Source organism: Callorhinchus milii, unplaced genomic scaffold (assembly GCF_018977255.1).
Source record: "Callorhinchus milii isolate IMCB2004 unplaced genomic scaffold, IMCB_Cmil_1.0 Scaffold6, whole genome shotgun sequence".
NCBI classification, from domain to species: Eukaryota; Metazoa; Chordata; class Chondrichthyes; order Chimaeriformes; family Callorhinchidae; genus Callorhinchus; species Callorhinchus milii.
The window spans coordinates 19,556,798-19,578,883 of NW_024704747.1; the positions used below are offsets into that span (position 1 = coordinate 19,556,798).

At 40.1% G+C, this 22,086-nt stretch overlaps 3 protein-coding genes across 4 annotated transcripts; all 3 read right to left on the reverse strand.

Moving 5' to 3' along the window:
• Positions 1-854: 854 nt before the first annotated feature.
• On the reverse strand, positions 855-2,164 carry LOC103182913 (gamma-crystallin S-1-like). Its single transcript, XM_007900103.2, has 3 exons — positions 2,144-2,164; positions 1,824-2,066; positions 855-1,198 (listed from the first exon to the last, which is right to left on the reverse strand). The coding sequence occupies exons 1-3, from the start codon at positions 2,150-2,152 to the stop codon at positions 923-925; spliced, it is 528 nt and encodes a 175-aa protein (XP_007898294.1). The 5' UTR covers positions 2,153-2,164; the 3' UTR covers positions 855-922.
• Positions 2,165-8,330: 6,166 nt separating this feature from the next.
• LOC103182914 (gamma-crystallin S-1-like) lies at positions 8,331-10,578 on the reverse strand. Its single transcript, XM_007900104.1, has 3 exons — positions 10,552-10,578; positions 10,239-10,481; positions 8,331-8,606 (listed from the first exon to the last, which is right to left on the reverse strand). Exons 1-3 carry the CDS (start codon positions 10,576-10,578, stop codon positions 8,331-8,333), a joined length of 546 nt encoding a protein of 181 aa, XP_007898295.1.
• Positions 10,579-18,285: 7,707 nt separating this feature from the next.
• Positions 18,286-19,966, reverse strand: LOC103182915 (gamma-crystallin S-1-like). Of its 2 annotated transcripts, none has more exons than XM_007900105.2 (3): positions 19,943-19,966; positions 19,606-19,848; positions 18,286-18,564 (listed from the first exon to the last, which is right to left on the reverse strand). In XM_007900105.2, the coding sequence occupies exons 1-3, from the start codon at positions 19,949-19,951 to the stop codon at positions 18,286-18,288; spliced, it is 531 nt and encodes a 176-aa protein (XP_007898296.2). In that variant the 5' UTR covers positions 19,952-19,966. The 2 variants fall into 2 exon arrangements, with proteins under 2 accessions (XP_007898296.2, XP_042192113.1); XM_042336179.1 differs by having other exon boundaries at positions 18,286-18,557; positions 19,602-19,848; positions 19,943-19,951.
• Positions 19,967-22,086: the final 2,120 nt, after the last annotated feature.

Sequence of the window (22,086 nt, forward strand, 5' to 3'; positions counted from 1 at the left end):
TGGAATTATTGCCCGTCATTCTTTGAAATTGAAGAGATCCAGCAAAGGCTGTTTGTTCTCTCAGATACCCAAGTTATCAGCACCAAGAATCTATACTGCTCACTCAACTTGCTAACACTGGACCTCATCAGAACTGCTGTCTGAGTAAAACAATAAAAACTAATTCTTACATTTGGAATAGTGCCTTTCACGTCAGGAGGACATCCCAAATCCCTTCATAGGATTTACTGTGAGTGTAATGATTGTGAATTTGGTAGGCAAAACCTTCATTAACTCAAGACCAACTACACGGGATATAATACATACATATAATAATATTAATCTTTGCATTTGATATGGCACCTTATTACATCATTGAGATGTCTCAAAGCGCTTCACAGAATATATTGAATTGATTGTATATAATGGGCGAAACGCAACAGCCAATTGCACACAGCAGCAGCCCACAAAGAGTCTAAATAGGTAAACCTATACAATATAGGTATATATAATATCTAGCCCAAGCTTCATTTGTGGATTTAAATAAGCTTCAGAAAAATGATGCATATGACTGGATATAAACCACTCTGCAACTGTTTGTGGAAAAGTTGAGAACTGTAATTTAATGAGCAATCTGCTGCCCATTCTCTGTGAGTTACTGTTTAGTGCATTTATTTGACCCACTATTTAAAGACCCTGCTCTTTAAAGTGGGATTACTTACATTAACTTCAGCCTGAAATTGTTCAATGAAAAGGCTTTCAGGGAAAGCATCATTCTTAATGTTATGCTGTGCGCTGTGATTATCCTTTAAGCCCCAATGTTTATAATAAAATGGATACAAGATTAATTTGAAAAGACACCACCAGTCAAACTATTCGTTTTTTAAATCTCATTCATTTATGTAAGTTTCACTTGAGCAAATTAAGTTATGCACGGAAGTATTCAGTAATCCATAATGCGACGGAAGGAGCCAATTGCAGGATAACTCGCACCCCAGTCGCTGAATCCTCGGTATTCATTGGGTCTCAGGAAGTACTGTCTTCCCATGTAGTTGGGATATTCATAGAAGATCCAGTAGCCGTCCATCACGTTGCAGGAGTGGATGTCACGGTAATGGAAACAGTCGTAGACGGATGAGCAGTCATCCGTAAATTCCATCATCTGTCCTCCAAAGTCAGATCTCTCGTACACCCTCATTCTGTAGGATCTGCTGGGCATCTAGAATGTATGAAGAATGACATTTTTGAATGACACGCCCCATTTGAAGCACATGAAAGACAGCCTGCAAAGAATGAACTTCAATAACACAGTCAACTACTTTCCTTCTCAGATGTAAACCGGGCCACAAGCTTGCAAATGATTTCACTAAGTTATGCTTTTGAGAGCATGTTTCATTCTCAATGGTCCCTAATCACTTGGTCCAAATATTTAAAGATACAGATGGAAAGAGTGCGATGCAATTTTAATGGACTCATGAGGAAGATCCAATAATTTGCAGGCTCACAAGTCTTTCGTAAACTGTGTAGATAATGATAAAATCAGTGCAGTTTTCCACAGTTTATTCAGTGAGAATTATAGTGTATTATTGGATTTTTTAAAAGAAAAGCTATAAAATATTAATGTTTGCATTTACCGAAGAATATTTTGAGCAAAGGATGTTCTGTAATGGGACTGTGGAACTATACCAGTTGCAACAAATTAGTGTGTAATTAGATTTGGATTGGTACAGGCTCAGTGCAACTACATAATTGCTTCCACTTTCTTAAAAGCTGAATTTGCTATTATTTTAGCAGCACCCTTTGATCCTATAAAATGTGAAATTATTCGTCAACAAGTAACTTACATAGCTGTATCCACGGCATGATCTGATGTTGTCATTGTAGCCCAACCAGCGCTGATACTCAGGATACTCTCCCCTGTTCAGAACGTACTGGTATCCCATGTAATTGGGTCTCTCGTACAGAACCCAATAGTCACTCTCAACGCGGATGGAGTTACAACGGCTGAAGTAAGACTGCAGGTCCTCACAGTCAGTGCTGCACTCATAGTGCCGTCCCTGGAAGTTCCTGTCCTCGTAAAAGATGATCTGTAGAGATAGACTTCATATAACATTTATATACTATCATTAAAATAGCAGAATGGTTTTCTGAATATGTTTCTTACCCGTCCCATGGTAGTCCAAGCGAGTCGGTTGCTTGTGATGAGAGTCAATGGGGTCTGGTTATTTATATGTCTCTCCAAAAGAGCAAAGTAGTAAAATACATTGTTAGTGAAGTGACCTTGGACCCTATGTGTAAGCAAAATTGTTCATGACACAGTCTATCTTTTGTTGTAAAAGCTCTAAGTTCATTCCTTTTCAAGACTGGAATTTGACCACCTTTGTTCATAGGGACATATGAGATCCTTGATAAGGAAACAGACACGTCTACAAATGTAGAGTGTGAATGATGAAATTTATTCAGGTTTCTCATAGTCGCATTGATGTGTCCTTCTTGAATATGCATAAATATTACATTAACACCTCACCTTGTATCATTAAAGTTCATTTTGTGGCTGTTTGTGAAACATTGCCTAATGCAAATTGGCTGTTACGATACCCCACTGAATACACAGTCACTCCACTCTGTGAAGCGCTTTGGGACATCCTCCCGACCTGAAAGGCGCTATTCAAATGTAATTTGTTGTATATAAAATGTAAGGACTATTATTATCGTTATTATTATTAATAACATGTGGCACTGTGTTTCTGGGTTATTTACAATATATGAAAACAGCTTAGTTTGTTTTAAGCAAGTACTAAAATCATTTTGTTAGAGATGAGAACAGTTATAGAACAATAAAACACTTGCAACACAGTTTGAGATCATTCAACCCAGTGCTGATGTTTGTTTCTCACTGTTCTTTTAATATCTCTCAGTCCTCCTTACCCTTACTTAATTCCCCTTTTAAAGTGAGACATGCAGGGTCAAATAGCCTTCCCTTGTGCTGCAAACTTCCGAGTTATTTTCCATGTCATTTGCCCTCAATCTGTCCTACGCCGCTTCCTTGCTTTTATTTTTGGATTATTTACCATAAAACCAATGTAACAACACGAGTAAGATTCTATGTTGTTACAGCTCTCGCCTCTGGATCAGTTTTTCTCTACTCAGAGGATAATCAACCATTGGAACAGGTTGCTGGGAACAGTGGTTGAGACCATTTAAAAAACAGTTTAATGCTGTCAAGGGGGACGGGTAGGATGGGTGGTCCAGAAGGAAAAGCTAATCTTGAAATTAATTTTGCGATCTTATGGTGTACACACTCTCCTCAAAAAAGATCAGCCTGCTTCATTAATCGCCTTGAAAATACGTAGTCACTACATGTTACTGTTGTACTGTACATCATGTGAGATGTCCTCCTGACTCCATATCAAATGCAAAGATAATAATATTAATCCTGGAGCATTTAGGTGCAGGTTGGCAATAGCCAAGGCTTGAGGACATCAGAATGTGCAATGGGATTAACTGCTAGAGTTTAACACATTGCATAACATTGCAGAGCACTAGTATACTTCTTGAGAAGCACTGGGGAGTTTCTATTTAATCTCCTGCTGCAGAGGCTGAGGCTTCTGAGTTTCAGGGCAAATACATATTCCTTTATACACAGCTCCCAAACAGTTCTGCCTGTCTGAAGCTGAGCTTGCTCTTCCAGCTCACTAGTTCATCTCTTCATTTGGAATGTTCTTAATTATCAGTAGGAAAGCACTTTCCAAAGTGCTGCACAATCCTAAATTTTACAGTAGTAAAGCTAAGACCGCGCGAATTCAGGCCCCAGGATGCAATTAAGGCACCTTTTCATTTCTGCACTCACTTTACCTCCAGTAATTGGCCTCTAAACATGATTAAAGCCTACAGCGTTTCATTGTTAATTACTCAGCAGGCATTTATATTCCAGCGTGACTGATTCCTGTTTATATTCCAGTCACCAGCTGGCAACACATCAGTGCAATACATTTCTCACACTAATGGAAACAGTTCTGAAGGCAGAATATTGCTGTCTGTGCCTTGTGAGTTTTTATCGTTTCAATTGGTCACTGAAGCTCATTGATACTGATTACACCCCCAGGGTAGCTCCCTGTTAGTGCTGAGCTTTACTGGAAGCTGCCTCAAGTTTCATGTTAATATTTAAATAGTCTTGTACGCACAGCTGGGCCAGCTGTTCCGGCCGCCACTGCCTATACTCTGCTCCTAGTGCAACACATTCAAAAGGAGAAGGGAATTTCTCCCTGTGTCCCAGCCAACAATCCCCCGGGTAAAATTGTTCATTCATTTCATGGCTGCTTGTGGGACGTTGCTGTGTCCAAGTTGGCTGCCATGTTCGCCTGTTCATCCACCGCCTCTCCTCTCACCTCAACCTCCACGGCTCTGTCCTTGACTGGTTCAGATCGTACCTCTCACACCGCCTGCACTTCATCTTCACAAACGGCTTCTCCTCTATCCCCCGCACCATCTCGTGTGGTGTTTCTCAGGGCTCTGTCCTTGGTGCCCTCCTCTTCAATATCTATGTGCTCCCTATTGGTGACATCATCCACAGACTTCCACATGTATGCGGTTGACACCGAACTGTTCCTCTCTGCCTCCACAACTGACTCCAGGACCACTGCTGTCCAGACAGAATGTCTGTCAGACATCAAGTGCTGGATGAGAGCTAACTTTCTTCAATTGAACGTCAACAAGACTGAGGTTCTCTTGATTGGCTCTTGTCAGCGCCTCCTCACCTCAGGCGCTGACAGCATCACCATCCATGGTTGCACACTCCACCTTGATAAGCCAATCCGGAATCTTGGGGTCTTGTTTGACCCTCAACTATCCTTTTTACCCCACATCTACGCCATGGCCCGCTCTGCCTTCCCCCACCTCCTCAACGTCGCGCTGCTCTGCCACTGTCTCACACCACAGGCCACCAAAACCCTCATACACACCTTCATTACATCAAGGCTCGACTATGCAAACTCACTGCTTGTCGGCCTCCCCAACTCCTCCCTCCACAGGCTGCAGATCATCCAGAACTGCAGCCTGTGTCTTCTTCCGCACTAGACTCCGCGACCCTATCACCCCCATCCTTGCCCAACTCCACTGGCTTCCCATCACACAGAGGATACAGTTCAAGATCCTGGTCCTCACCTACAAAGCCCTCCACGGTCTTGCTCCCACCTACCTCTGTGACCTCCTAACCCCCTACCATCCTGTTCGCTCCTTCCGCTCAGCGGGCTCCAGCCCCACTATTGGTGCGTGGGCCTTCCGCTACTCTGCCCCCACCCTCTGGAACTCCATCTGTAGTCCCTCCGTCTCGCCCCCTCCCTTGCCAGCTTCAAGACCCATCTCAAAACCCTCCTTTTCAACCGTGCTTTCGATCTCCCTGCTTACCCCCCTGCAGCCCACTTTCCCCGACCCCGATCCCCAGCTCAGGTCCGTAACTCTGTCTGTCCACCACCTTGGGATGTCCTCCCGACATGAAAGGCGCTTTACAAATGTAATTTTATTGTTGTTGTTAAATACAGTCATTGCACTTTACAGTAAAACTAAAAATAGCTCAATAGGGGTTGGGAGAATAGGGGAAAGAGGAAGGTGGGAATGGATTTACTCTGTCTGTCCAGAGCTTTGGGACGTCCTCCCGAAGTGAAAGGTGCTATGTAAATGTAATTTTGTAATTGTTGTTGTTGTTGTTATCTTTAAACCAGCCTTGTTTCAACTTAAGAATGCAAAATGTGATGTTTCATAATGCATTTGTCATTTACCATGTCTATTAGGAAACAAATTAATCTGCCTGTTCAGGTGAACATTAAAGGTTCCATCACACTCGGTGAAAAAGAATAGTGAGTTTCTCCCTGTTTCCTGGTCGACAATCTCCCAATAAAATTGGTCATTCACTTCATGGCTATTTGTGGGACGTTGTTGTGTGCAAATTGACTCCTGCATTCGCCAACAAATATACAGTCACTACACTTTACATTGTATCCTGTGAAGCGCTTTAAGATGTCCTCCCATTGTGAAAGGGACAAAATCAAATGTATTATTATTTTCCCGAATATGTGCATAATAACGGACATTCAAAGGATGCAGAACCTCGTAGGACATCTTTGAAATTGATAGAAGCACAGATTTACATTAGGACATGTGCAAGTTATATTAAGAACAATTTACAGCATTATAAAAGCCGTCTGAATGTAGGTCGCAGAATTTTGTGATTCCAGCTCATGCTTCACAGACCTCATGCCCTGATCTTTGAAGATAAAAGAATTATTGAAATTCCAGGGCTTTTCAAACAGGGATCTTGGTTGTTTTCTATTCAGTCACAGCTTGAATTAACAGCCCTTGGCTATGAAAGCTAAAACTACATCTTCTTCTAAAAAGCGTTTCCAGCCATTCAGTAATAGAACAACTGCTTCAAAAGTTTGTTTGCAGATAGGTAACCGTGCTCCAGTTAATTTACATCTTTGTTTTTTAAATGTTTCGAGTACATCTTAAGGGCTGAATACCAGAATAAAGAGGATGGTGATACAATCTTTGACAATGATTTTTTTACAGCAGTATCTTTTTTCTGTAAATCATTTCTTCAGAAAAGCTTTGGAGCATTTCTTTCGCTCAGAGAGTTGTTAGGATGTGAAACACCCTGAGAAGAAAAATGGTAGAGAAAGAGTCCATTGCGGGTTTAAAGATGGTAGAGGACAGTTATATGAAGCATTTTAAGCTCTTTGAGATGTCCTTGTGACGTGAAAGTTGTTATATAAATTGGAAATTGTTTTCTATTATCAAAGACAGACACCTGAAAGGGTATAGGGATAAGGTAGGCGGATGCAGACCCAATAGGCCAATGGGCTCCCTTTGCACAGTAAATTTATATCATTCGATGATATTATAGAGCAAGGTACTTTAAGGAAACCCAAGGAGAGAATTAATCGGCTCTCAGTTCATCTCACAATTTGGTGGCAAGACAATGTCCAGAAATATATACAATATCTTTATATATATGTTTGAAAAATCTTTCATGCAGTTTTTTTTCACTTATTGGGCAACTTTAAAATCTCACTTATAATTTGGTTATTCGTTTCATGGCTGGGTGTGGGGACATTGCTGTGGGCGAAATTGGCTACCAAGTTCATCTACAACAACAACAACAAGATTGCATTTATAGAGCACCTTTTACGTCGGGAGGACGTCCCAAGGTGCTGGACAGTTGGGTCGGGACCCGAGCAGGGAGGAAATGGTCAGCGTGAGGGGAGGGGAGGGAAGCGAGGGAGCGAGGAGTGGGTAGAGAGTCGAGAGGGGAGGTGAAGGCACGGTTGAAGAGAAATACATATGCACTTTACACTTAACAAACAACACTTTACGGTTAATCCTGTGAAGAGCTTTGAGACGTTTCGACGATGTTATAAGGCACTATCAAGTGTAAGGATTATTATTATTAAATATTACAATTAATAATAATTTGCTCAGCAATGCATCCACAGATTGGATTTGTTTCACTTCATTAGTTGAAATGCCTTGTTCTGTAGTGTGGATTTTATCAAAATTATTTAGCGATGCTTTTGTTTATTCCTTTTTTGTTCAAACAGACATGCTTTAAAAAGACTTAACACTTCTGTCCAGTTTATGTCTTTCGATTTTATACCGAGGCAAAGCAGGAAAAGTTCACTCGTGTTTCTTGCCAAGTGTGTCACTCCGAAACCCCAAATTAAGATGTTTATAGATTCATAGATTCATGGAATGTTACGGCACAGAAGGAGGCCATTCGGCCCATCGAGTCTGTGCCGGCTCTTTGACAGAGCAAGTCACTTTCACTAACCCCAATCACCAGCTTTCTCCCCATAACCCTGCAAACCCGTCTTCCCCAGATACCTATCCAGTTCTCTCGTAAAAGCAGTTATCGAATCGGACTTCACTACCCTTTCAGGCAGATCATTCCAAATTTGAACAACTCGCTGAGTGAAAAAAAGTCTTCTAACCTCCCCTCTGCTTCTTTTGGTAGATATCTTAAGACTGTGACCACGGGTCACAGACACACCTACCAGCGGAAACAGCTTTTCCTTATCTAGCCTGTCGAAACCTTTCATGATCTTGGAGACCTCTATCAGGTCCCCGCGTAACCTTCTCTGCTCTAATGGGAAAAGTCCTAACTTCTCCAGCCTGTCCTCATAGTTAAAGATCCCCATTCCTGGTATTATTCTTGTGAATTTCCTCTGCACCCTTTCCAGTGCCTTAATGTTCTTCCTGCTAACAGAACAGACAAAGAGTCTGAAGTGCTGCTTCTTCAAACTTTATTTCAATTTGAAAACAAAATGCTACGGAAAAAAGTCACACATTGTAACCCCTTAGAATTCTGTAACACGACGGCAAGAGCCAACAGTTGGGAAGCTTGCACCCCAGTCACTGTATCGCTTGTATTCTCCTTTCTCAAGCAGGTACTGTCTTCCTCTGTAGTTGGCATGCTCAAAGAAGATCCAGGCACCTTCCAGCACTTGGCAGGAGTGGATCTCATGGGAGGGGAAGCGATCGTGGATTGATGGGCAGTCATCAGAGAATTCCATCATCTGTCCACTGAAGTCAGTTCTTTCGTAGACTCTAATTTTGTATTTACCGCCAGTGGCCTAAGACATTGAGAAATGGGAAGGCTGATGGTTAGTAATTTAACAATAACGTAACTGGGAAACTGTGTTACCAACTTCAGGAGAAATCAATTGAGATGCAATATGCTTAAAGCAATTATGCTGTGTTTGCACTCCTGTCGCAGAGAAGAGTTCAGAATCTCTTACTTGCTGCTCAGAGCACTAATAGCATTGAGTGTTTTAGCCTTGGTGTCAGCAAATACCATTAAGCAGCATTTCTTATTAATAATAATAATCATTCAAAGTCCCGTAGCGTAGTGGTTAGCACACACGCCTCGCAAGCATGAGCACCCAGGTTCGATTCCCAGGCAGGGCGAAACCTTAGGCAAGTTTCCTTACCCCAGATGCTTCTGTTTACCTGGTAGTAAGCAGGAACCCATTTGTTCGTTGATTGGTGGATTGCTTTCAGGGGATAATAATGCCTCAAAAATTGGTCACTCAATCCACGATATTTATGGAACATTGCTGTATGCAATTGGCTGCTGTGTGTCGCCCACAAAATACAGTCAATCCACTTTACAATATATTCAAGACGTCTTAATGACCTGATAAGGTGCTATTATCAAATGCAAGGATTATTACTATTATATCATTATTTCTTATTAAATTATTAAGTTTATTGAGTCAAAAGAATGTAGGAATGCCTTTGAGATGTTTGTTTTATATGAAAGGTGCTACAAAAATATGTTGTTGCAGAAGAAATTGCATTAGATTTTGATATATGGATGAAGAAAGTGACTTTCTATGCTTTTTTGGATTTATACAAGTCGTAACAAGTAGAAATTATTCATTGGCTTGCAAAGAATGTTAAGGGAAGTTGACAGATTTAGCGTCGCAAGGAAGCTGTTTGATTTCCATTGGATGTCAGGTAACCCATGAACAGCAGAAATCAGTGTTTCTACATAACCTCCTTAAATTATTATTCAGAGTTTAAAAATTTGAAAAAATAAGCTTTGAATAATTGATTAGAAAATAGTAGAGGGACAGTTTAACACAATGACAAGCAGCACTAGGAATTAGAAGACAGGAGAATAATAGACCCCTGGCTTGATAAGAAGATAACCTCAATGGATAGCATAAACTAAGCAAAGATGAAACACTTCATTACTATCAGCGAGTGCCAGTGTTCAGAGTTGAATCTTGAAAATATTCCCTAAAACTGTCAGTGTCTATAATATAGTCTATAATATGTGTATAATACAGTATGTGGTGGAAAATGTGACTTTCCATGACAGATTCAATGCAATTTTCACATAAAACTTCCTATGGAATGTCACATTTTTCACCCCGGTGTTAATTACATTCAGTAACAGAAATTGAAGGGAAGCTGCAAGCAATATTTACAGGTCGGCCACTAATTACTTTGCTGAGTTTAAACAGAACGTTTAAATTTGCAGGGTGTGCCTTCTTGTAAAACCAACAGTGTCACTCACAGTGCTTTTAGTCATTTAAGGCATTTCAACAGCGCAACACATTGCAGGTTGCTCCCACAAAATACACAGTCAATCCACTTCACATTATGTTGCTTACAATATAAGTGCTTTGAGACGTCTTAACAACATGATAAGGCACTGTATCAAATGCAAGGATTATTATTATTATACTGTTACTTACGTGACGAATCTGACGACATGACTTGATGCTGTCATTATAGCCGTTCCAGTGCTGAAAGTCGGGATATTCGCCCCTGGTCAGAATGTACTGGTATCCTGTAAAATTTGTTTTCTCGTAAAGCACCCAGCTGCCACCTTCCACCCGGATGGAATTGCAGCGGGCAAAGAAAGTGTGAAGGTCTGAGCAGTCAGTGCTGCACTCGTAGCACTGACCCTGGAAGTTCTTGTCCTCGAAAAAGATGATCTGCGACAGAGAGAGCAAGAATTGGATAAGAAGGCTGGTGTGCACAAATGAAATTCCTTCTGAAATTCACAGTAGTTGCTTCACTTACCTTTCCCATTTTTAATTTTCAACTGCTTTGATGAACACAACATCAGAGTAGTGTCAGTTTATATATCAAACCAGATTGTGCGCAGTAATCTGAAGCTTTGTTATTTTAATGACCCATATTTGCATATCAGCGAAATCTAGGCTTTACTTCCTTTGTTCCCAAAATAATAGTTCGGTATTAAACAAGTCCTGCTCTTTGTCATATGGAATTATGTTTAAATGCTTGTGAGGTTGAATGCACGAATAAAAATTTAGTACTCAACACCGTTCAGTTAAATATTTCTTATATTTTGTTCGGATACAGCATTGTGATTGTAATTTTTATCGGGAATGCTTTTAGTAGATGTCAATCATTTACTATGTTTTAAAAAAGCCTTTGTGGATCATATTTTGCACAATGTGTATTTATAAGATGCATCGAGATGTACAGAAAATATCAAATATTCTGAAGTGCCTGTCAAATTCTAGATATGCAATAATAAATCCCCCAAATTAAAACTGAACAAAAATATAGTCAGTTTGCAATGAAACACTGCTCAGGAGCTGTCAGTGTGTTGACTGCTAATCACGTAAAGCTAAACTAGAAAATGTACTATTTTAATGGTGGTTTAAATGATGGGAATGTAAGACTGTAGAGAAGAGACAATTGCAGCTTGGTTCCAAGATTACACAAAATACAGCAATGCTCTATCTTTCATTCCCCTCTCATTGGCACAGTGGTAGCACTCTCGCCTCTGGGTTAAAAGGTTGTGGGTTTAAGCCCCACACTGGGACTTGGAAACACATAGTCTAAACTGACACTCCAATGCAGTGCTGGGGTGTGTTTCATTGTTGGAGGTGCTGTCCTTTGAATGAAACCATCTGCCTGTTCAGGTGAACATTAAAGATCCCGTGGCACTATTTGAAAAGAGCAGGGAGGTTCTCTTGGTGTTCTGGCCCAAATAAAATCAGTCACTCACTCCATGGATGTCTGCGGGCCATTGTTGTGCTCAAAACTGACTACTGTTTTTCACTCACAAAACACAATCAATCCACTTCACGGTATATCATGCAAAGAGCTATGAGACGTCTCAATGACGTGATAAAGCGCTATATCAAATGCAAGGATTATTATTATTATTGATTTCACCACCAAGTGCATATCTAATTTCACCAAGGCAATAAACCCAAATCAAAAGCCTTTTCAGTTGTGACATCATCTCCAATGGATACAGCTGGAGTTTCATAACCAGTTTTCCTGGGATCCTCAAGTGATGGGAGCTAGGAGTTTTGATGGCTTGTGGTTTTAGATCTAATCCTGGAAATTCAAGGTTCACATTTTTATAACACGGAGTGACCTTGAAGTGCATATTGGATTCATTTAAGAAGAGAACAATGTTGTCATGGGATAGCATTGATATCTTACAAGAATTATGTCAAATAGGACAAAGAGCTTCCTTCATCGAAACCTCCTGCAATCTTGTGAATTGCTTTAGAGAAGTCAGTGAGAGCTTTAGCCATCAAGTCCACTTCAGTCAAGTAGAGAATAATCAGGTCTGATAATGTTGAATAAAGATAGTGTTAATTTCAGTATTCAGAAGGAACCGCTTAGAAAGGTCAAAAGGCAAAGTAATGCAGATGCTGGAAACCTGGTATAAACACAGAAGTCCCTGGGAACAGCATCCATGGAGAGAGAAAAATTAGCCAAAGTCTCAGGTCAATGACCTGAAATGTTTTGACGAAAAGTCATTGACCTGAAATGTTAACTCATTTTCCTTTCTCTATGAATGCTGCCTAACCTGCTGTGTGTTCCCAGCAACTTCTGTGTTTATACCAGCTTAGAGAGGTCTTTCTATTGAGAAGAAAGTTAGAGGTGGGCCATTGAGCGGATGACAAGCTTTGTTTCTTTCCTGTGGAAATTGAGGCTGGTTCAGTCTTGAGTTGCATGTGTCCTTGTTCTGGTTCAATGTGAGTTGCAAGCACGCCGAGATGTTACTCTGCATATTTAATGCAAGTGTTATTGGGTGCTATATAATGTACGTTGTTGTTATTTAACTGGGTGCTATTTAATGCAAGTTGTTGTGGTTGTTTTGCTTACCGGTAGCCTCTTTAAGTGTTTCTGTTTCCTTTACAAACTTAGAAAAACAATGGTAATAATTATTGTAGCTTTTAATCTTTCCTGTTTCATTTACCACAAGAGCCGCATTTCAAATAAAAACATGAAAAATCTTAAAGGAGATTCACCACACCTCATATTAGTTATTATAATGATGATACATGCATTTGTCATAGCACCTTATTATATCGTCAAAGTGTCTCAAAGCGATTCACAGGATTTAGAGCAGAGTGTAGTGACTGTGTTGGTAGACAAATTTAGGCATTAAATAGAATAACCTAGCTCAACAATCAATGAAAAAGTATCTGTTCATATTTCTTCTCTTTAGCTGGGGGGACAAACTACTGCATGCAGAGATGTACATTATTCACTCAGTACCATCATTGGCCTGCCACTTGCTTTTGCCTTTCGTGGCTTCAATTGCCTTGGTCTCCTGCAAAGGTACATTTGTGAATGCAGCTTAAGTATCATAGGACATCGTTCTTAGTACAATAGAAGTGCCTTTCATATTGGAGGACATCTCAAAATTCTTCATGGAATTTACTGTACAGCGAGGTTAGTGACTGAATTTTGTAAAAGAACGCACAGCCAAGTTGTACGCAGCAATTTCCCTCAAATAGCCATGAAGTGAATCTCTTTAGCGGAATTGTTGGCCAGTACACTGGGAAAAACTCCCTTCTCTTTTTGAATAGTGTCATGAGAATCTGTAATGTCCACCTGAACCCGCAGACAAATCTAGATTCAGGTGGAATTTTATCCCAAATATTGCTAACTGAAAATTGCTGAACTTACACTGTATTTTCATACTGAATTGAAAGGAATGTCAGTCCACCGTCAAATAGCTAAAAGTCCAGTGATTTGGGCAAATCTGCAAAACTGTTCACATGTATGTTATGATCATATATCATCCTTGCATTCGGTACAGTTCTTTCACGTCAGGAGGAAATCTCAAAGCGCTTCATAGGATTCACTGTAAAGTGTGGATTTCCCATAACACTTTGAAAACTTAGTTCTGTCATTTACATTTGGTATTGGTTAGAGTTGGAGCTGATCACAAGCTCAATTAGAAATGCCTTGCCTTTTTACAGCCAAATAATTTATTTGACCAGTGAAATGATCTGCCTTTGTCAGCAATGCATCATTGTGTTTCTATACTGATTTACAAAGGATATACTTAATGAGCGAACAATTTGGCAACCATTCCAGCTGTGACCAGCAACATTTGATTCGGCTTAGTTTTGCTCCTGTGGACTCATTATTGTGAAATCAACTGAGATTTTCAGGGCTAATAACGGCAGCCTGCTATTCCCAATCAGAAATAATAGCTGCGGCTATTTGAATACTATTTTTGCAATGTTATTTTATTTTGCATTCGTTCAAGATAACAACAAATATCAACAAATTACGTTTGTATAGTGCCTCTCACATCGGGAGGATGCCCCAAGATGCTGGACAGTCAGGGATTTGGACTCGAGCAGGAGTTTGGGATCAGGAGGATTGGAGGGCAGGGAGGGTCTGGATAGGAGGGTGGCTAAATTTTTTTTTAACTTTAACAGGTCACAGAGATAGGAAGGAGCAAGGCCGTGGAGGGCCTTGAAGGCAAGGACAAGGATTTTGAACTCTATCCTCTGGGGATGAGGAGCCAGTGAAGCTGGGAGAGGGTGGGGGTGACAGGGTCATGGAGCCTGGTGGGGGAGAGGACCCAAGCTGTAGAGTTGTGGATGATCTGCAGCTCGTGGACGGAAGAGTTGGGAAGGCCGACAAGCAGGGAGTTGCTGCAGTCGAACCTAGATGTAATAAACGCAAAACTATTTTAAACAGCAGGGTTGAGGGACATTCATTTCCACTAAAACAAATACAACACGGGAAAAGTGTTTCAACTTTAACATCTGCTAAGATGATAAAGAACGAAAATAAAAAATTGTTGGATTATTATTCCAGATCTGTCCAATTGAACTTTCCATTGGGATTTATGCTAGCACGGTAGCTTAGTGGGTAAAGGTCCAGGTTCAGCAATACCCCATATAGACCAGAAGGTGGCAGGTTCAAATCTTGGCTGATCTTGGTTAATGTTGCACTTTGGTTCAATGTCTGGGTTTGGGAGGGGGCAACCAGTGTTCCTGCTCCCGGTGGCTATGTTAAAGTAATAGTAATTCTGCAGATAAAGTATCACATTAAATCTCATTAATTTAATCATTAATGCCCCGTAATTGTTCAATTCCCAGGCAGTGCGAAACCTTGGGCAAGTTTCCTTACACCACACGCCTCTGTTTACCTTGCAGCTGGAACCCAGCTGGTTGATTGGCGGATCGCTTTGCAGAGGTAATAATCCCTCCAAAAAAAANGATTGGGTTGCTCGATTCATGACTGTTTGTGGGACACTGCTGTGCTCAATTGGCTGCCGCATTTCGCCCACAAAATACATAGTCAATCCACTTTACAAAAAATTATTTGAAGGGCTTTGAGACGTCTCAACGAGGTGATAAGGTGCTACATCAAATGCAAGGATTATTATTATTATATTATTAAGGACCCAGACTGCATGAGCAACCACCAGTGATTTGTTTGTTTCAATTCTGGACCTACCGACAAGGAACTGAGAGGTTATACCTATCAGGAAAAGGCTGAACAAGCTTGGACTCTTTTCTCTTGAAAAGAGAAGGGTGAGGGGTGACCTAATAGAGGTCTTTAAAATTATGAAAGGGTTTGATAGGGTAGACATAGAGAAGATATTTCCACTTGTGGGGGAGACCAAAACCAGGCACCATAAATATAAATAGTCACCAAATCAAATAGGGAAGTCAGAAGAAACATCTTTACCCAGAGAGTGGTGGGAATGTCGAACTTGCTACCACAAGGAGTAGTTGAGGCAAATAGCATAGATGCATTTAAGGAGAAGCTAGATAAGTACATGAGGGAGAAAGGAATAGAAGGTTGTGCTGATATGCTTAAGTGAGGAAGGGCAGGAAGAGGCTCATGTGGACATAAAAGAAGACATAGACCAATTGGGCTGAATTGCCTGTTTCTGTGTTGTATATTCTATGTAATTTTATGTAATTCTATATAATACCTGGGTATCTCAGGTTCAACCACTCCAAGCCAGACAATGCTCACCTCCCACCCCAAAAAGTATACTGTTAGTTATGGTCCTCATTTTTATTAATTTAACCTTCATGGTGTGAAGGACTACAACCACCAGGATTAAAACCCAGAGCCTTCAGCCAGTTGAGCTACCTGAATCTCTGATCGCTGTGTAGAGACCTCTGCTGGTATAGACTTGTGTTCAACTATGATGCCACATTTCTCCCTCTACCCTCTACCCCCCACAGTCAAATAATAACATAATAATAATCCTTTCATTTGATATAGCACCTAATCACGTCTTTGAGACATGTCAAAGCACTTCACAGAATATACTGTAAAGTGAATTGACTATATTTTGTGGACGAAATGCGGCAGCCAATTGCGCACAGCAGTGTCCCTCAAACAGATTGTCATGGATTGAAGTGACCAATTTTTTTTGAAGGAATTATTAACCCCAGAAAAGCAATCCACAAATCGACTAATAACTGGGTTCCTACTTACTGCTAAGTAAACAGAGGCGTGTGGAGTAAGGAAACTTGTCCAACATTTTGCCCTGCCAGGAATCGAACCTAGGTCTCTCGCTTGCAAGGCCAGTGCTCTAACCACTGAGCTACAGGACTCAACCTAGCAAGACTCACTGTCAAGTCTTATACATGACAAACACAATAAATCTGACAGATATGCCATGCAAGTTAACAAGCATTCCACCCTCTGTCGCCAGGAGGAAACCTTTGATTAGATGTTCATTGATCCCCAAAGGTAACAAAGTTAAAATTCTACAATGGTCCCAATGGACACAGCCAATCCCAGTTCTCTCTTTTCTCATACCTGGCCCTGACAACACAAGAATCATTAGACTGCTCATAGAGGTAAACCTAGAATAATCTTTGCATTTGGTAGAGCAACTTTCACATTGGGAGGACGTCTCAAAGCACTTCATGGGATGTAACGTAAGGTGTAAAAAACTGTGTTTTGTAGTGACTCTTTGGAAGAACCAATGCTGTGAATTCTATCACAGTTGGAATACCCAATATTTATTCATCTGGATTATTGTCCACTTCTTTGTGAAAGGTGTTGATTATTATAATTCAGAGACCGTTGCACACCTTCTTTGCTTTGTGCTCATGAAATATGAACTGTGATTAACAAGTGTGAAAACAAATTATATGCGAACCATAATAAAATAAGCTAAAATGTACCAGTTATCTCATGCTTTGTTTAGAATTATATCTATAATTAGTTTTTGGCAGATTTGTCTGTAAATTTGAAAGCAAATGTAGAGAGGCATGAATGTCTGGAAACTCAGGATTCCTATGGGAGAGGAACTTATGGGTCTTTAAAGTTGGGAGTGCAAACAGTTCAGACCATAGGAAAAAGGAAATTAAATGCTAAGTTTTACATATAGAAGCATTAAACATTAAGCTAGGAGGTAATCCTTTTTTGGGGCATCTCATTGTACAAATTATATCACAGCTATGTAGAGGACACAACAAAACGCACAAACACAAATAGCCAGGCCACCTGCTTCTGTTCAGTTTTAACTGCATTTCATGTAGCATCTCTGTCAATATTTACTAATCTGATGTCAACAACAACAACAAAATTACATTTGTATAGTGCCTTTCAAGTCGGGAGGACGTCCCAAGACATTAGACAGACAGAGTTTCGGAACTGAGCTGGGGGCTGCGATTGGGGAGGGTAGTGGGGGAGCTCATGATCACCATATGAAATTTGCCTAGAAATATGTATAGTTGCTACATCAAATTCTGTGAAATGCTTTGAGACATTTTGGCACCCTGCATGAAGGGTACAATATAAATAAAGCTGTTGTTGTCAACAGGATAAATAACGGGTACCAAATGCAAGTGTTGAGACACGGAGATCCACAGCTTCAGAACGCAGTGGCTGTAACCACGGCTGTTGATGGTTGAGCGGAGAGGTCAAGGAATACGCAGCAAATTTGAGCCAGCTTAGCAAATGGGAGTTTGTAGGTGAGGGAAGTGCTAGGGCCTGAAGTGATTTGTAGGTGAGCTTGAGGATGTTGAAATTGATACATTCTGCAATAGAAGATATCACCAGATGGACCAATGACAGCGACAAGCACTTACTTCCAGGACCAATATAGACATTAGGGTCGTTTATACCAGTCATAATGTCTACCTGTTCTACTGATAAATAAAATGAAATAAAATGAAAGAACATTTTCATTTACATCTTACCATATTTATCTAATTAAATTAGTCAGTCTTGGGCAAAAATTCCGATCAGTATTATGAGTCTTTGGAGATGTTGATCATCAAACAGATTTTCTATTATAGTCATACATTATCGAAGGTGCTGGTGAAACACTGAATGGAGGTTTTAGCCCTATGTATTATGAATATAAATTGTGTTAGAGCCAAGCTGTCTACATAGAATTACCACTGCAGGATTCACACAAAAATAATGGAACTGATTCAGACAGTAATCAAGTAAAACAAATTTTATTAGCATTTGTAAATGTGACCAGAATGACAGAATCACGTTCTCAAGAACAATTTAGAAGGAATCCCTCATGCGTCTGAAAGATCCAATAGTTGAGCTGGAAGCGCCCCAGTCGCTGAATCGCCTGTACTCTCCGGGTCTCATGAAGTACTGGCGGCCTCTGTAGTTGGGCTGATCATACATGGTCCAGTAGCCGTCCATCACGTTGCAGGAGTGGATGTCACGGTAGTGGAAACGGTCATAGACGGATGGGCAGTCATCCATGAATTCCATCATCTGTCCTCCAAACTCAGGTCTCTCGTACACCCTCATTTTGTAGGAGCCACCTCTGTACTGCAATATAGAATCAATTATGCATGTAACACAGCTGTAAATATATTTGCAATACACATCTTTTTAATGAAACTGTAGCGCATTGGAAAGAAAGCTATCTACTTGTGAAGATATCAAGGAAAAGGATTTCTGTGTCATTATTCACCATTGATTGAAAATATCCAATTAATATAAAGCTGATCTGGCAATGAGCTGTGCATCAATGCAACGACTCTTATTTACGTGTATTTATTTAATATACATTCACGGCTCTCATGACTTCTTAAGTTGCTCTATTTTTGTTGTAGTTAATGGCTTATCCTTTCTCACTGTTTCCATCTATTCAAGAATTCTTAGAATTCTTCTCTTTCCATCTTTGCTTCAGTCATATCTGAACTTCTCCGGATCCTTTCATAGAATGATACAGCATGGAAATAGGTCATTTGGCCCAACTAGTTTGTGACAGTGATTATACTCCACACAAGCCCCTACCAATACCCTGCTATTCTCCCTTATGTGTGCATCAAATTTCCTCTTAAATGCGTTGATGCTTTTTGCTTGAATCAGAACATCAGGCAATGAGTTCCACATTCTCACCACCCTTCGTATAAAGAAGTTCCTCCTAAACTCCCTTTTAAATCTGCTATTAGCTATCTTAGGTGTATAGGTTCTCATTTTGAACTCACCAATAAGTGGAAACATACATCAATTTTTGCCTTATCGAAACTTTTCGTAATTCTAAACAATTCAATCAGATCCCTTCTCAATCATCTCACCTCCAGAGAGAGAAACTCCAAACTGCCCAATTTTTGCGATAACACTTTCGACCCATCCCTGGGAACATCCTTGTAAATTTAAGCTAAGCTCTATCCAATGTTATATTATATATCCTTATAGGACAAAGAAAGAGAATATAATTATCATTTTAAATGAAACCGAAAGAATGGCTCAGACAGTTATTTAATTAAAAAGAAGAGGAAGTCAAATTCATTGACCATTAGGGGGAAAAGATCGTAAATCATTTGAGCAAACTTTATAAGTGACGATAAGTATGTGACTTACATATGGGTAGGTACGGCATGACCTGATGCTGTCATTGTAGCCCATCCAGCGCTGGTAGTCAGGGTACTCTCCCCTGGTCAGAACGTACTGGTATCCCATGTAATTGGGTTTCTCGTAGGCCACCCAATAGTCGCTGTCAACACGGATGGAATTACAGCGGCTGAAGTAAGACTGCAGGTCGGCACAGTCAGTACTGCACTCATAGTGCCGTCCCTGGAAGTTCCTGTCCTCGTAAAAGATGATCTAGAGAGAAAATAAATGAATTAATCTCGTCTGAATTGTGTTGATAATTTGTAAAACATCATTAAAACAATCTAAAAATAGATGTTGGCCTTACCTTTCCCATGTTGATCTCACAATTAGTTAAGCAACTGACTGGATGTACCGTTGCTTCATACAGCTTGATATTTATACGCTCAACTGAAAGGCCTCTGTAGGGAATACTTTTGTTATTCTAATGAACGCAGGACTGTATATCAGCAAAAAGAGATTAAAAACATTCTATAGGCATTATGGAGAAAACAAGACCCTCATTCAGGTTTACAGATGCGACACTGACTCTTTTCATTTGGCTTTCATGTTGTTTCAATTGTTATGGGACAAACAAATGTCAAAGTGCGCAGAACTTCTGACAGCTGGTGTCATAGCATATTGGTTCCAAATATGCTGATTCTGGTCAATGTGTTGGTTACTCACGTAATTTTTGTAATTAATTTGTTTTTAAATTGACTATAAATCGAGATGACACTCAGGACATTTTTATTTTTGCAGATAGTTATTGCTACCAATGTGATGTCTTATCGATTTGATACAGTTCATTTTAACTTACTTTTACACAACGCCTTTCACGTCACAATAGTGTACTTGACAATGCTGGATGGGGTACGGGTAGGGTGCTTTAGGGGAAGGGAGGGGGAAATGGCCGAAAGCATAGTCAAAGAAGTAAGGTATGAGAAATGCCTTGAACAAAGAGAAATATACAATAACCAATGCGCTTTTAAAAATAATTTAATTGCATTCATTGTCCAATGAATACAGGGGCCAGCAACATTATTGGCGGCCTTTAAATTTAGAGCACTCGCCTTGCCAGAGAGAGGACCTGGGTTCGATTCCTGGCAGGGCAAAAACCTTAGGCTAGTTTCCTTACTCCACACTCCTCTGTTTGCCAAGCAGTAAGTTGGAACCTGGCTGTTAGTCATTCGGTAGATCACTTATCCGGGGGTAATAATCTCTTAAAAAAACATTTTTTAAATACTGCTAATGATCATACTTTGGTCACTCAATTTACAACTGTTTGTGGGACACTGCTGTGTGCAAATGGCTGCCGCGTTTCACCCACAAAGTATACAGTCGATTCACTTTACAGTGTATTTTGTGAAGCGCATTGAGACATCTAGCTGACGTGATAAAGCGCTATATCAAGTGCAAGGATTATTATTTTTATTAGCAAGAATTATTTTGCACTATTATTTTGCTCTACTCTGTCCATATCAATAAGCAGATGGGAGGAAGTGACTATTAGTAAGTTCTTCATGGCTGTTTGCGGGACATTGCTGTGTGCAAATTGAATGCTGCGTTTATCCATGAAATACAAAATCACTAAACTTTACAATACTGTAAATCCTGTGAAACTCCTCCTGAGGTAAAACATGCGATATCAAATGCAATAATTATAACAATAATAATATCAAAGTAAATCTGAAACATATTAACATTTCCTGGTGACAATGCTTGAGAGAAAAGTCTACCAAGGATTTTGTGTAAAAAAGGAGGAAAAGCTTTGCCCAGATTTCCAATTTCAACATCAGTTTCAAAAGCTTGTATTTTGTTTGTATTTGTTTGTTTGTTTGTTCACTTATTTGTTCAGACCTAAAACCTTGGCTAGGAGAGGAGAAACTAAGCAGTGAAACCCTTTGCAAACATTGGGAGGTGAAAAATTGAACAGCCAACAACTGTCGTCCAAAACAATCTTTAATTTCAGATGTCATTAACCCCCACCCCACCCCTTTGACTTTAGCACCATAGTCTGCCTGCAGATGGTTAAAGTTTCTGTCTGCCACCATTCCTACTGCCTTGTTTATGTGACTCTGATTCTTTGTGAGTAACTCCCATCAAGAAATATTACAGCCCAGACCCTGACATCAAATGACTGCACCTTGTCCCAACTGTCAGCAAACACCTGCTGTAACCATAATGTGAAAGGACTAGATTGAGATCATGGATGTTGTTGACTGCGTACAGATGAAGTGTGAGAGATGACTCAGACCACAACCCTTGCTTACCACATCTCACTTGTGGTAATGACTGGAAACATATGAGATCATTACAGACCAATGCGAGGTTCATTCAGGCAATGTAGGTTCAACTGAAGCAAAAATAGACAGCAATAGTTTGGTTTCTGGTAAAAAAAAGTTTTATTTACAATGTGACAGTTCAGTACAAGCCTCTTTTTCGTAATCTTCATTGCCTTAATAACTCGCT